At 36.7% G+C, this 14915-nt stretch overlaps 1 protein-coding gene across 16 annotated transcripts in view; it reads right to left on the bottom strand.

Moving 5' to 3' along the window:
- The window catches only part of ANKRD26 (ankyrin repeat domain containing 26), a 114982-nt gene that overhangs the window by 42396 nt on the left and 57671 nt on the right, over positions 1 to 14915 (bottom strand). For 14 of the 16 annotated variants that reach the window (XR_007153753.1, XR_007153752.1, XR_007153754.1 and 11 more), the window contains 2 exons: positions 13342 to 13415; positions 7437 to 7603 (listed from right to left, as the gene is read on the bottom strand). Coding sequence is in view for 12 of the 16 variants with exons in the window: in XM_047865208.1 (XP_047721164.1) it covers positions 7437 to 7603; positions 13342 to 13415 (241 nt within the window). In the remaining 4 variants the exon portion in view is untranslated. The remainder of the gene's footprint in view (positions 1 to 7436; positions 7604 to 13341; positions 13416 to 14915) is intronic. The other 2 variants (XM_047865210.1, XM_047865213.1) reach the window with 1 other exon arrangement.

Raw genomic sequence — 14915 nt, 5'->3', positions numbered from 1 at the left:
AAAATTTGTTAAGAGACCCAAGAATACTCAGAAGAGAAAGGCTAATCTCTTCAATAAATGATGCTGAGAAAACTATATTAACAACCAAAAGAATAAAACGGTACCACTACCTTATACCACTCACAAAAATTAATACAAACCCAAATAAAGACTTCTATGTAAAACCTTCAATCATAAAACTCCTAGAAGAAAACAGGATAAAAGCTCCTTGACATTGATCTTACATATGATTTAGGATATGACATCCAAAGTACAAGCAATAAAAGCAAAAACAGTGCAATAAACAATGTTTCTGCACAGCAAAAGAAACAAGCAACATGACGGAAAGGCAACCTATGGAAAGGATGAAAACATTTGCAAACTACAAATATGAAAAACATCAATATCTAAAATGTGTAAGGAATTCATACAATTCAATAGCAAAAAAACAAATATAATTAAAAACCGGGCAAGGCACCTTAATAGACGTCTCTCCTCAGAACATATTCAAATGGCCAGCGGTACATAAGAAGGTGCTCGATATCACTATTCACCATGGAAATGCAAATCAAAACTGCAGTATATAGATATCACTTTGACCTATTAAAATGGGTATTGCCAAAAAGACAAGAGATATCACTGGCAATGATGTACAGGAAAGGAATTCCTTGTACTGCTGTAGGACTGTAAATTGGTACAGCCACTATGTAAAACAGTATGGTAGTTCCTCAAAAAACTAAAAATAGAACCTCCATATGATCCAATAATTCCATTTCTGGGTACGTATCTTCAAGACATGAAATCATTACCTCGAAGAGATATGTACAGCCCTATGTTTATTGCAGCATTATTTTCAATAGTCAAACAACCTAAGCATCCATCAATGGATCAATGGATTAAAAAATATGGTATATATTTACAATGGAATATTTTCAGCCACAAACAAGAAGGAAATCCTACCATTTGTGACAACATGAGTGAAACTTGAGGGCATTATGCTCAGTGAAAATAAATCAGAAACAGGTAGATAAATACTGTATGATCTGACTTATATGTGGAATCGTAAAAAAAAAAAAATTCACAGAAACAGAACAGACTGGTGGTTGCCAGGGTTAGGAGGCTGTGAGAAATGGGTAGATATTGGTCAAAGGGTGCAAACTGCCTGTTACAAGATTAATAAATTCTGGGGATTTAATGTGCAGGATGGTGATTACAGTTAACAATACTGTATTATAGGGGCGCCTGGGTGGCGCAGTCGGTTAAGCGTCCGACTTCAGCCAGGTCACCATCTCGCGGTCCGTGAGTTCGAGCCCCGCGTCAGGCTCTGGGCTGATGGCTCAGAGCCTGGAGCCTGTTTCCGATTCTGTGTCTCCCTCTCTCTCTGCCCCTCCCCCGTTCATGCTCTGTCTCTCTCTGTCCCAAAAAATAAATAAATAAACGTTGGAAAAAAAAAAAACAATACTGTATTATATATTTGAAAGTTGCTACAAGAGTAGATCATCACAAACAAGAAATGATAATTATGTGAGGTCATGGAAGTATTAACACTATTGTGGTAATCATTTTACAATATAAAAGTGTATCAAATTAATAGAGGTATACCTTATAGTTACACAGTTGTATGTTAATTATGTCAATAAATCTAGAAAAACTTCAAAAATTCTGAAGTACTCATATGTCATATATATCACTCAAAAATAGCAACAATCTGATTAGCTATGCTTTTGTTTGGGAAAAAAAAAAAAAAATGGTTGGCGGCGCCTGGATGGCTCAGTCTGTTAAGTGTATGACTTCGGCTCAGTTTGTCATCTAATGGTTTGTGGGTTCCAGTCCCACATCAGGCTCTGTACTGACAGCCCAGAGCCTGGAACCTACTTCCGAATCTTTGTCTCCCTTGCTCTCTGCCCGTCCCCCACTCTCACTTTGTCTCTCCAAAAATGAATAAACGTTAAAAAAAAAAATTAAAAACAAATGATTTGGATACTCTTAGCCTCGTATCTAATCCTGATAGAAAAAACTAGGGGATTCGCCAAAAAGAAAATTATAATTACTTTTTCATGGACTAAATGCATGCAAGAGAATATTATTACCATGCAGCTACATACATTTCCAAAAACAATGAAATTTCCCACAGATTATTTAGGACTTAAACATGAGCCCTTAAGAGCACCAAAAACAAAAACAAAACTAGCAATTGTTTTCTCAAAAAACTGTTGTACAGATAACTTTTCTAGTTGAAATAACATCCAAGAAAAGAATATTTCTGAAAGCAATTATCAAACAATTCCTCTTGACCCAAACTGAATCTGTAATTATAGAATTTGAAATAGCTTTCATTTTGAACACAGTGAATAGAAGCAGCTTTTAAATAGAAAACATCTGGTGAAAGCCACCTCAAACTTAGAAACACAAAAACAAAAAACAAAAACAAAAACAAAACCCTAACATGTAGCCATGGTAACAAGAAGCCACCAGAATCAGTTTTAAATGTGTTAATCAATGCCCACCAGCCTTACTCACCAACCAATCCATTTCAGCCCCTTCCTTCTGAAAGACAGCCAATAAAGGACAAAATCACTCCAACACATATGCCTCAGCATGCCAACCAATCCACAACAGTCTCACCCAAATAACCATGGTACTTCAGATGATGACAAACCATTTAATTCTCTGAAAGTCCCCCAATCCTTAAACTCCACTCTTCCCCAAACCCTGTATAAGAATAGCAGACTGCTCTGTTAGAAAAGACTATACCTAACCAGCATAGCTCGCTCTTATTTGTAAGTGATAAACTCCAACTTCATCTTTTTATTTCGGGTATTGAGGGCTCATAATCCCTTGGCAAGAATTTTTAAAGTCCTATAATAATTTGGCACCATGTTTTAGTTTCCTTAATAAATATAAAGGAAGTTTGCTATTCCTTTGATACATTTTACCATAATTAAAACTAACATAAATATAACTAAAAGAAAAGTAGCAAGTAAACACAATATTGGGCCCCCCAAAATCCAAAAAATGTATATAACTGGCAGGTTTAATTGTCAGAATGAACCCATGCCAAACTTTGTAAAAGTGAGAACTAGTATTATGTTAAACACAATATACACAGGTTAAACTCCGTTCACTCAATAAACATTATTGAATAAGCACTATATATACTAGAACATTTTCTAGGTACTGAGGACATGGCAACGAACAGATAACAATCCTACTCATGAGTGAAGTAAACATAAAATAACAATAAACTACCTAGGCAAAATATATACAGTATTAGAGGAGAAAAACTAAAGCAGAGAAATCAAATTTTGATGTGTTATAGGAAAAAGGTAGTTGAAATACTAGTCAGGATGGCCAAGAAAGGCCTTGCTGAGAAAGTGACATTTAAGCAAAAAACTGAAAGAAAAAAACAAACAAAAAGGGAAAAAGCAAGCCATGAGGTATCAGAGGGAAAGCATTCCAGATAGAGTCAACAGCAAGTACAGAAGTATGTCCGAAGTACTTAAAGAGCAGTGAGAAATTCAGTATGGCTGGACAGAATGGAAGGGGTAGAAAATAGTTCAAATCAGACAGAAGGAGACACCTGAGAAGAAAAGATCCTATATAGGACTTGTCGGTATTAGGAAGAGTTTTGGCATGTACTCTGAGTGAAATGGGAGGCAATTAGGTTTTGAGCAGAGGAAGGACACAATCTGACTTACATTTTAATAGATCCAATGTGTTCAGAATTAAAGGAAACAGAGTAAAAACAAAAGAAGAAACAAACAAACAAGAAGACCAATTAGTTACCTATTACACCAATATAAACAACAGATGACAGTCTCTTGGTCATGGAAGATATGTTTGGATTCTGGATATATTTGAAGTTAGACCCGACAAGATTTGCTGACAGATTAGATGTGATGTGTATGAAAAAGAGAAAGAAAGGGCGCCTGGGTGGCGCAGTCGGTTAAGCGTCCGACTTCAGCCAGGTCACCATCTCGCCGTCCGTGAGTTCGAGCCCCGCATCGGGCTCTGGGCTGATGGCTCAGAGCCTGAAGCCTGCTTCCGATTCTGTGTCTCCCTCTCTCTCTGCCCCTCCCCCGTTCATGCTCTGTCTCTCTCTGTCCCAAAAATAAATAAACGTTGAAAAAAAAAATTAAAAAAAAAAAAGAGAAAGAAAAAGACAAAGAAAAAGAAAAAGAAAAAGAAAAAAAAAAAAAAGACAGGACTCAAAGATGATACCAAGTTTTCTAGCAGAGCAACTCATGGAACTGTTATTAACTCAATTAGGAAAGACATGAAAGGCAAATATTAAGAAAGAATATCAGTAGTTCAATTTTGGACATGTTAAGTTTGCAATAGCTATCCAGAAAGAGATATCAAGTAGGCAGTTTGATATGTGGGTCTGGAATTATGGAGAGAGATCCGAGCTGAAGATATAAACTTGAGGATCATTAGAATATACAAGATAGTAAAAGTCAAGAGAAGGAAAATCAAAGGCAAATTCCTGGAAGACATCAATGGGTTAAAAGGTGGAGGATGAAGAGAAACAAGCAAATCAGGCTGAGGTGTACAGACTAGAAAGGCAGCGGGAAAATCAGGTGAGTGAGTGATATCCTAAAAGCAACATGGAGACAGAATTTTGGAGGAGAGAGTTTTCCATTGGGTCAAATATTGCTGAAAGGTTAAATAAAATGAGATGTATGAAATTATGTTCAGACTCATTAAAGTGAAAATCAGTGGTAACCTTGAAAAAACAATTCTGGAGTAGTGAAGATTGGAAAGGGAAAATTGCTACAATGAATTCAAGAGTGGATGGGAGGGAAATCAGGACCAAAGAGTGAAGAAGGCTCTTTAAGGATTTATAGCTAAGTGGAATGATCATCATTGATCTAATTTTCTATTATTGCTGTAGTTTTCAATTGTTACATAAGGATTATGTAGTATTTTTGTAATATTTTGAAGTCTTAAAAATTGCATATATGTAACACTAGTTTTTTTTTTTTAATGCCAGACCAAGGTACTAAATAACTCACGAAATTATACAATGAGAAGACTCCTTAAAATTTTCTAGATATAAAATATTATATAAGCTGATTACCATTTTTCTCAAGCTTAGAAAGACCACAGAAAAACTAAATTTCAAGGGCAGTATTTCATGCTTGATAAAAATTATTGACCTCTAAGGGCACCTGGGTGGCCCAGTCCATGAAGTATCCAACTCTTGATGTCGGCTCAGGTCATGATCTCTAGGGTCATGAGATGGAGAACTGCATCGAGCTCTGCACTGACAGCATGCAGCCTTCTCTCTCTCCCTCTCTCTCTGCCCCTCCCCCACTCATGTGCGCATGCTCTCTCTCTCTCAAAATAAACATTTTTAAAAAGTCACCTAACTCTAGGATATTTTATACTATCCAAAGTAATTAGCATATTAAAATTTTATACACAGAACTAAAAGGGGGTGAGAATGCAGAAAATATTCCTACTTTGTGAACTGAATTGTCATAAATTGCATAACATGAAGGCACTGTTGAAAAATTTGGTGTGGTGCATGTTGAAATATGTTCTCTTTAAAAAGGAAGGATAATGGCATCCAAGCAAGGTACCTTTATAAAAACAATTCATTGCATTATCAGCATTTTTGTTTATAGCACAGGGGTCATCAAATGTTTATGTAGAATATGAGACAAGTTGCCATGTGAAACCTCTTGGCAATATTCAGATTAAGTTGAGGGTCCAACATTTGAGCACTCACGCACTGGGAAACAAAACCAAAAATCTAATAACTAGCAATTTTGTTGGTAATGAAGTAGACTGCCAGTGTAGCAGGGAACTTCCTTTTGCAATTCAGTAGATATTAAAAGTATTCTAACAAAATGTGCATAAGACATGACATCAAACCAAATGCTTTAAATATACTTTGTTGGGGCGCCTGGGTGGCGCAGTCGGTTGAGCGTCCGACTTCAGCCAGGTCACGATCTCGCGGTCCGTGAGTTCGAGCCCCGCGTCAGGCTCTGGGCTGATGGCTCAGAGCCTGGAGCCTGTTTCCGATTCTGTGTCTCCCTCTCTCTCTGCCCCTCCCCCGTTCATGCTCTGTTTCTCTCTGTCCCAAAAATAAATAAACGTTGAAAAAAAAAAATTTAAAAAAAAAAAAAATAAATATACTTTGTTAAACCATCAGTACACTGTAAACCAAATTTCATTTTTTAAAATGATCACATACTCCATAATTTTATAGAAGTGAAAATTTACTTCCTTATTAATGGATATTTAGCCTGTCTCTGGGGCTCCTAGGTGGTTCAGTCCGGTGAGCATCCGACTATTGATATTGGCTCAGGTCATGATCTTGTGGTCGTGAGATCGAGCCCTGTGTTGGCCTCTGCACTGTTACCATGGTGTCTGCTTATGATTCTCGCTCTCCCTCTGTCTCTGCCCCTCCCCAATGCACACATTCTCTGTCTCTCTCTCAAAATAAGTAAATAAAAATTTAGGCTATCTTCAATTTTTTGATATGGGAATGCTGTAATAAATATCCTTAACATATACACGTAACATATTTATGTAAGTAACCTTAAAATATCTATCCTATTTTGTATACATAATAAATGTCCTTACAGTGTGTGTGTGTGTGTTTATAGAAGTCTTGTTTTCCTGGAGGATCCAGTCCTGGCAATGAAGCCACTGGAATAACGGGATGACCTATCTGAAAATTTTTTTCATGTTTTATCATTTATTTTTGACAGTGACAGAGACAGAGCACAAGCAGGGGAGTGGCAGAGAGAGAGGGAGAGAAACATAATCTGACGCAAGCTCCAGGCTCTGAGCTGTCAGCACAGAGCTTGACGCAAGGCTCAAACTCATGAAGTGCGAGATCACAACCTGAGCCGAAGTTGGACCCTTAACCAACTAAGCTGCCCAGGTGCAACGACATATCTGAAATTTTGAAACACACTGCTAAATGACCCTTCAGAAAGGATTTACCAACTTCATCTAGCCACAGTGAATAAGAATGTCATTTTCCTCACATTTCCTAACTTTGATTATTTTTTATTTTATTTATTTTTAAATGTTTTTTATTTATTTTTGAGACAGAGAGAGACAGAGAATGAGCAGGGGAGGGGCAGAGAGAGAGGGAGACACAGAATCCACAGCAGGCTCCAGGCTCTGAGCTGTCAGCACAGAGCCCGACGCAGGACTCGAACTCACAGACTGTGAGATCATGACCTGAGCTGAAGTCGGACACTTAACCGACTGAGCCACCCAGGCGCCCCACTTTGATTATTTTTTAATAAAATATTTATCACTATGACTGCAAAAAATGGTATCTCATTATTTACATTTTTCTGATTACCACATAGGCTGAAATATCTCCACGAAAAATACAAAACTTGTTCATCATGAACATCAGCTCAAACTATAAAAGTTTGTTGCATAGGAAAATAACAATTACCTACTATTTAAATATTGCTATGGCTTACCTATCAGAATCTTTATTTTCTGTAACAGGAAATTGATGGTTATCAGTTTTTCCATTCTTTCTTTGTTGAATTAATCCAGCAGCTGCAGCATCATGTATGTTTTCTGATACTTCCATGTCACTACTTCTGTGCTTCTTTTTTTCTTCAACCTTTAATGGAACTTGATACTAAAGGTAATTGTTACTTTAGTCAATAAAAAGAAGTTTTTTCATTAATTTTATCAGTTGACAGTTTGTCATAATTTTAATTGATAAACATTTTGTGTTTAGTTTATCATTACATGTAATTATAATTTTTATAAAGTCGGCTTCATTTCTGTTTGAATAAAAAAAGCAGAATTTTCCAAAATTTCTAAAAGGGCTTTCTTAATTTTGTACTCTTATTCATATCCACACTTTGCTACCGAAAATTCCCCACCCCACCCCCACCCCATCTGACCAAGAAATACAAAGAAATAAAAAGACAAAGACAAAATTTGTCCTTTCCTATCCTTACCACCTGGGTTTTACACAACAGCCAGATTTAAAACATGTGACATTGAGGTGCTCCAGTAACAAAAACAGGAAGCTTTCTTCTTTCTGCACGAAGCTATTCTTTCCCTGACTGCCTTTTATAATTCTTTTTAATTTGGATCCCAAGGTTCTCAAAAAAAGTAACAGTGTTCCCTAAAATTTACAAAGGAAGGTTTGCCACAACACAAAAGGAACAGAGTGAAAAGGATATTAGGCTGGAATTCTGGGAAATTAGTAATGCTCCCCAAATTTCACATTCAACAACCATAAAATTTTATAGGGAGAGGGTATAAAAGTAATTATCAACTTTAAACCCATTTTCTTAAGCCATACAGAGAAAGACAGATACCATATGGTTTCACTCTTATGTGGATCCTGAGAAACTTAACAGGAACCCATGGGGGAGGGGAAGGAAAAAAAATAAAGAGGTTAGAATGGGAGAGAGCCAAAGCATAAGAGACTGTTAAAAACTGAGAACAAACGGAGGGTTGATGGGGGGTGGGAGGGAGGAGAGGGTGGGTGATGGGTATTGAGGAGGGCACCTTTTGGGATGAGCACTGGGTGTTGTATGGAAACCAATCTGTCAATAAATTTCATAAAAAAAAAAAATTAAATAAATAAATAAACCCATTTTCTACTGATAATTCGAGTAAAACTAAAAAAGGTTAAATTTGTCCAAAGTTCCTGAAGTGGCATTACCTAGCATTTTATGGCACCAAAAGAGATGATACAATTCTTTAATGCTGAATCAGATAAATGACCACAAATTCATTAAATTAATAGGATACCTTAAAAGTATGACTTTGGCACAGTAAATTAATACCTTCATAGGGGATGAGGACATAGCTACTTTTTCTTTTAAAGAAGGATATCTCTAGATTTTGTCTATTTCTAAACTCCACACATCTCAAAACTCAGTTTTCTCCCTTGGAGTTAAATACCGAAGGATTGCTGAAGGCTTATGCTACCTACATGGTAAAAATCATACATGTCAAAATGTGTCATACTTTATTAAACATAAAGTCAAAGTTTGACTCAACAGAAACATCTGAGAATGATGATTTAAAAAGTGTGAAAAAAAGTGATAATACAAATATTTGTTATTAAAACTATCTCAAAGCGGTCATGTTGAAATCTAAGTTCCAAGGTTGTGAGTAAAGCAGAGAAGACTGCATGTATTTGTGGGGAGTAAGCTTAGGAACTCCCTGAGCCTGCACTGATGGGTTAACAAGACATAAAGAATTACAAAGCCATAGGATGCTCACACCCAAGTTTGGGTAAACAAGATTAGGCAAATAAAATGAGAGAAGTGGGGCAAAGGGCCCCAGAATAGAGAGGAGGGCAAAGGCCCCCATACAAAGGTGTATGAGGTAAGCAAGATTAGGTATTCAGGGCAAATGCCCCCCAATTTAGTATTATAGCAGAAAGCTGCTTTCACAGGAAGGAAGGACCAAATTAGGTAAACAGGTAAATAGGGTTATAGGCTACAGGCTGCAGGGTAAAGATGCCCAGAGGGGAGCTAATTAGCAAAAGAAAGGTGCCTTGTGGATCCTGAAGTAGCATCTGTCTTATCCCCTAGACTAGCTAAGATAAACAGATAAGGTGCTCAGGTGGGCTGTTAACAACCATCTGCCAGGCACCAAGATTTTGTTTTATATTGACCCAAACCCCTAACACCCTATATCTTCAAACCCCCTTTCCCTCATGCCCATGAGTTCATGTTCACAGATTTACTGTCTCTTTGTGCACATCAATCACCATGTTTGGAAGCCTTCTGATCCTAATAACAACAGAGCAAGGACCCTTAATTGGGGCTCTTGTGTTCTCCGGACATTAGCCATCTCTCCCATTTTAATCCTGCATCCTGCTGTCTTGCTAGACAAGAAAGAACCCTAGACCCAGGGTCTACTGACACATACTGAAGCAATTCTGGCTGGGAACATTTGTTTATATTCGTTCTCTTAGTTATTGCTTCCTTCCCCTTTTATGGTTTATGGAAACGCAATTTATATTTAAGCCAATAGATTAAAAAAAACCCTGGAGATTATGTTTTTTAAGCAGTGTCTTTATGATTATTCTGGTTCATGAGGTCACATGGTACTTATATAGCTAATTAGTTTCCCAGTTCATATGCTACTTGGAAGACTGACACAGAAACTTTAAGGAAAACAAATCATAATGTTTTCCTGAACTCCTATTTGTTAGATAGCAGAAATAATCTATTTCCAGACACAATTACTTATTTAGACAATTCCATTTTATACAAACTCCTTTTCTCTTAAGTGGAAAATCAGAATGGATCAGTAATTGCTAAAAAGAAAAAACAAGAGTAACAGCAAGGGGGACCTCTATCTCTTTTGGAAGTTGAACTTTCTCTTTTTCCAAAGCCAGGAACTCTACTTGTGACATGCCTATCTCATTCTTAAACCTTTGCATATCTTGATGTAATTCTTCACTTAAATATACTTTAGATGCTGGAAAACTAGATGGTGAAGAAGAACTCACAATTTCTAATTCAGACTTAACACTTTTATAGTTATGAGTACTGTCATTATCTGCATATAATGGCATCTGGAAAAAGTCTTGTATTGGTTTTGTTTTCTTGTGTTTGTGACAGCAGAAATATCATGCCTTTTTGTCTGAATCACGTTTCATCACATCGGAGCAGGCAAGCCACAAACCAAAAAGGCTCTCTGAATCACTAGACTGAGGTATATGTCCAATGTCTAATTTACAGTCGGTGGTATTTTGGCCTGTATTTTTTGCCATTTGCAAGTCAAACTCTTGGCCTTCTTTCACTTTAAATGTAACTAGTGGGTTCCTTGCTTTTTTATTTTCTATATCATTATAAAAATTCTCATTGTTGTTAAAAAGATGCTCAATGTCTGGTTTGTTCTCATCTTCACAGTCTGATTTACTTTCTTTTTTTTAATATGAAATTTATTGTCAAATTGGTTTTCATACCACGCCCAGTGCTCATCCCAACAGGTGCCCTCCTCAATGCCCATCACCCACCCTCCCCTCCCTCCCACCCCCAATCAACCCTCAGTGTATTCTCAGTTTGTAAGAGTCTCTTATGGTTTGGCTCTCTCCCTAAGATGTTTTTTTTTGTTTTTTTTTTTCCCTTCCCCTCCCCCATGGGTTTCTGTTAAGTTTCTCAGGATCCACAGAAGTGTGAAAACATATGGTATCTGTCTTTCTCTGTATGACTTATTTCACTTAGCATAACACTCTCCAGTTCATCCACGTTGCTACAAAAGGCCATATTTCATTCTTTCTCATTGCCAAGTAGTATTCCATTGTGTATATAAACCACAATTTCTTTATCCATTCGTCAGCTGATGGACATTTAGGCTCTTACCATAATTTGGCGATTGTTGAAAGTGCTGCTGTAAACAGTGGGGTACACATGCCCCTACGCATCAGCACTCCTATATCCCTTGGGTAAATTCCTAGCAGTGCTATTGCTGGGTCATGGGGTAGATCTATTTTTAATTTTTTGAGGCACCTCCACACTGTTTTCCAGAGTGGCGGCACCAGTTTGCATTCCCAACAGTGCAAGAGGGTTCTTGTTTCTCCACATCCTCCCCAGCATCTATAGTCTCCTGATTTGTTCATTTTAGCCACTCTGACTGGCGTGAGGTGATATCTCAGTGTGGTTTTGATTTGTATTTCCCTGATGATTTACTTTCATTTAAAGAAAGCGTAGAAGATGACTGGCAAGCATATTCTGGGGACCCAGAGTATGAATGAGAGAGAATGACATTTTCAAGACTAGGCTCTTTTTGTTCAGGAAATGCCTGAAATACTATTGAGACAGACACTCCAAATGCATCTTCTTCCTCACAATCAAGTAAATTCCTAGCAGTGCTATTGCTGGGTTATAGGGTAGATCTATTTTTATTTTTTTTGAGGAACATTATTTGTCCAATTAGAAGGTATTTCCTTTAAGTTGGCTCCTTCTTTAGGGTGACCATGTGGTGGTTCTTCTTCAAGATAAGTAGGAATTCTGTACTGTTAACAAATTTCACCAAACTTCTGCTTTAACTCACTGGTAATGAGTTTTTAGCTATTTTTCCACTCTAATTTGCCTTGTTTGATCCACATTGCCTCCAAGTTTTGCATAGAAGCACGTCCTGAATATACAGATCTATCATGCTCTCTATCACATTCCTTATTCATTTCTGGTTCTTGAGTCATTTTTTGCAGATGCAAAAACGGACAGTTAATTTCCTTGTTTTGATTTTCAGATGTCTTTTCTGCCGGGATACATGTTTGTAAAATAACCTTATCCTTAAGTAATCAAGTATGGACTAAGAAAAATTAGAAAATAATCAAAATTTAACTGTTAAATTTTTTAATCTATGTTTAGATGTTCCCAAATCACTGGATTGTAACTTCCTGTAAGAAGTGAAAAATAACTTGCCTTAGCCTAAGACAGAAGAAAAACATGAACTCATAAACTTAATTTTGTCAGTTTTTTGAACTAAACGATTCATTACATGTTAAATCTACCAAAAAATAAATCAGATGACTTTTAATGTTGCAAACTTTAAAAACATTTTACCTTACCATCCTTAAATAATGAGCCCTAAAGTGCATTTGAGTATTTTTTAAAGACTAATAACTAGAGAATAGGCAAACTTAAAATTATTAGCAGCCAAAATCAATTAATATCAATGAGAAAGAAAATTCAAATTGTATACTATAATGGTGGTGTACATCAATACAGATTATCTACTTGTACTCAACTCTGATATACTGTAATGTCCGCTGAGAGTGGATAAGAAAACTGTTAATAATACTTACTGAGCTCCTATGCTGAAATGAAATAACTTAAAAACCTATTGTATATAACCCATCCTATAGGGTATGATTCTACAATAGGCAGTTGTGTTCATTTTATGACCCCATTCTCCGAAGTCAACTACAAAGAGACCGAAGTTGGAATATACATCTTTAATCTTGGCATTAGTGACTGGCAATATGAAACTGAACATTTTGAACCACTGAAAATAATTACTCCTTCTACATGAATCTAAGTCAGTGGTCATCATTGTTATATTGCTCATAATTTCAACTGCTTAAACATATGATTCAATATTTGATGTTACCTTCTTTATCATGTAAGGAAGTTACAATAATGGAAGAAGCAAACAAAATTCAGGAATTTTTTTTTTGCCTCAATTCCAAGGATAAAGTTTAGCTATAAGTTACTATAAATTCTAACAATATTTTAAGTTTTGTAACTTATAAAATTTTATGAAAACTAAATACTAAGTTATAATCTATCAATTTCAAATGCTCATTCAAAAGATAATTTCACTTGAACTGTATCACATTATCAAAGCAAGGAAAACAATATAAAATCGGAAATTTAACGTTTTACATACCTGTGGGTGGTTATTTTCACTTCCATCAAGCCTTTCTCGCTCTTCCACTGATGTTAATTCTAAGTCTAGGTCTGCTGACAAATACATATATTTAGTTAAAATAGATTACTCAGAATGGTTAGATAAAAGCTATAACCTTCATAAAAATAGAAAATAACATTTTATCAATTGAAAGCTTAAATTAATCTTTACCTGAATATTTACTTCTTTTTTTTTTAATTTTTTTCTAATGTTTATTTATTTTTGAAGGAAAGAGAGACAGAGCATGAGCAGGGGAGGGGCAGAGAAAGAGGGAGACACAGAATCCGAAATGGGCTCCAGGCTCTGAGCCGTCAGCACAGATCCCGACGTGGGGCTTGCACTCACAAACCAAGAGATCATGACCTGAGCTGAAATCAGTCGCTTAACCGACTGCGCCACCCAGGTGGCCCCTGAATATTTACTTCTTTAAGAAATACTTATAATTAGGGGCGCCTGGGTGGCGCAGTCGGTTAAGCGTCCGACTTCAGCCAGGTCACGATCTCGCAGTCCGTGAGTTCGAGCCCCACGTCGGGCTCTGGGCTGATGGCTCAGAGCCTGGAGCCTGTTTCCGATTCTGTGTCTCCCTCTCTCTCTGCCCCTCGCCCGTTCATGCTCTGTCTCTCTCTGTCCCAAAAATAAATAAACGTTGAAAAAAAAAAAAAAAGAAATACTTATAATTATCTAAAACTTCAACAAACCATTTGGGAAATACTAGATGTCACCAGCTTAAATGCATACAAACATCTCAAAGATTCATTCACAAATCCATCCACCTAACATCAATGAACAAAACAATCAGAAACAAAACAAAAATTTTAAAAAACAGTAGAAACATATAAAGTCACAACACATTTGTAACAGTACCTCTTTAATAACACACTAAGATTCAACTACATTATTCATGGTTTCCAAAATTACTATTACTTTTTATGCTTTTATCAGTGTATACCCTTTCTATAGGTGTATGTTCCTGATAAGTAAACATTCCTGAAACATTTTCCTCCACTATTTGACAATTTTCTTCCCATCTTTTAGGACTCAGACTGCTTGCTATGTAGAGTCATCCTTGTTAATGGCTATCTTTCCCCAGATAAATAGGTGTCTCTTTCTCTGGGGCTACCTTAGTACTTTATAGATTTTTCTAGTGTATCTTCACCACCTGAACTGTAAATTATTTCTTTACGTATCTTCTACTTTTGCTCCTGGACTGTATGGGATAATCTCTTAAATCATCTTTGTGTCAACAGCCTTTATTTATTTTATGCAGTAATTATTTACGGAGTTCCCACTAGGTACTAAGCACCCAGGTTTAGAGAAACATGTAGATAAAAGGTGTCAGGAATGGCTTTTCAAGAGAGAATGACTGAGCTAAGACTCCAACATTGAGGTTAGCAAGATTCAAAGGTGTTAGAAGGCAGAAAAAGGGGAGAGCATGCAAGGCCTTAGCAAGACAGGGAGAGAAGCACATGCCAGGGTAACTATTTGTCCAAAATACAGGGATCAAAGAGGAAGACATCACCAGCAGTTCAGAATGCCAGAGAAAAAAGCAGACA

Source organism: Prionailurus viverrinus, chromosome B4 (assembly GCF_022837055.1).
Source record: "Prionailurus viverrinus isolate Anna chromosome B4, UM_Priviv_1.0, whole genome shotgun sequence".
In the NCBI taxonomy this organism is placed as follows: Eukaryota; Metazoa; Chordata; class Mammalia; order Carnivora; family Felidae; genus Prionailurus; species Prionailurus viverrinus.
The sequence above is the reverse complement of the archived record's forward strand: the minus strand, read 5'-3'. Positions and strand labels throughout refer to the sequence as shown.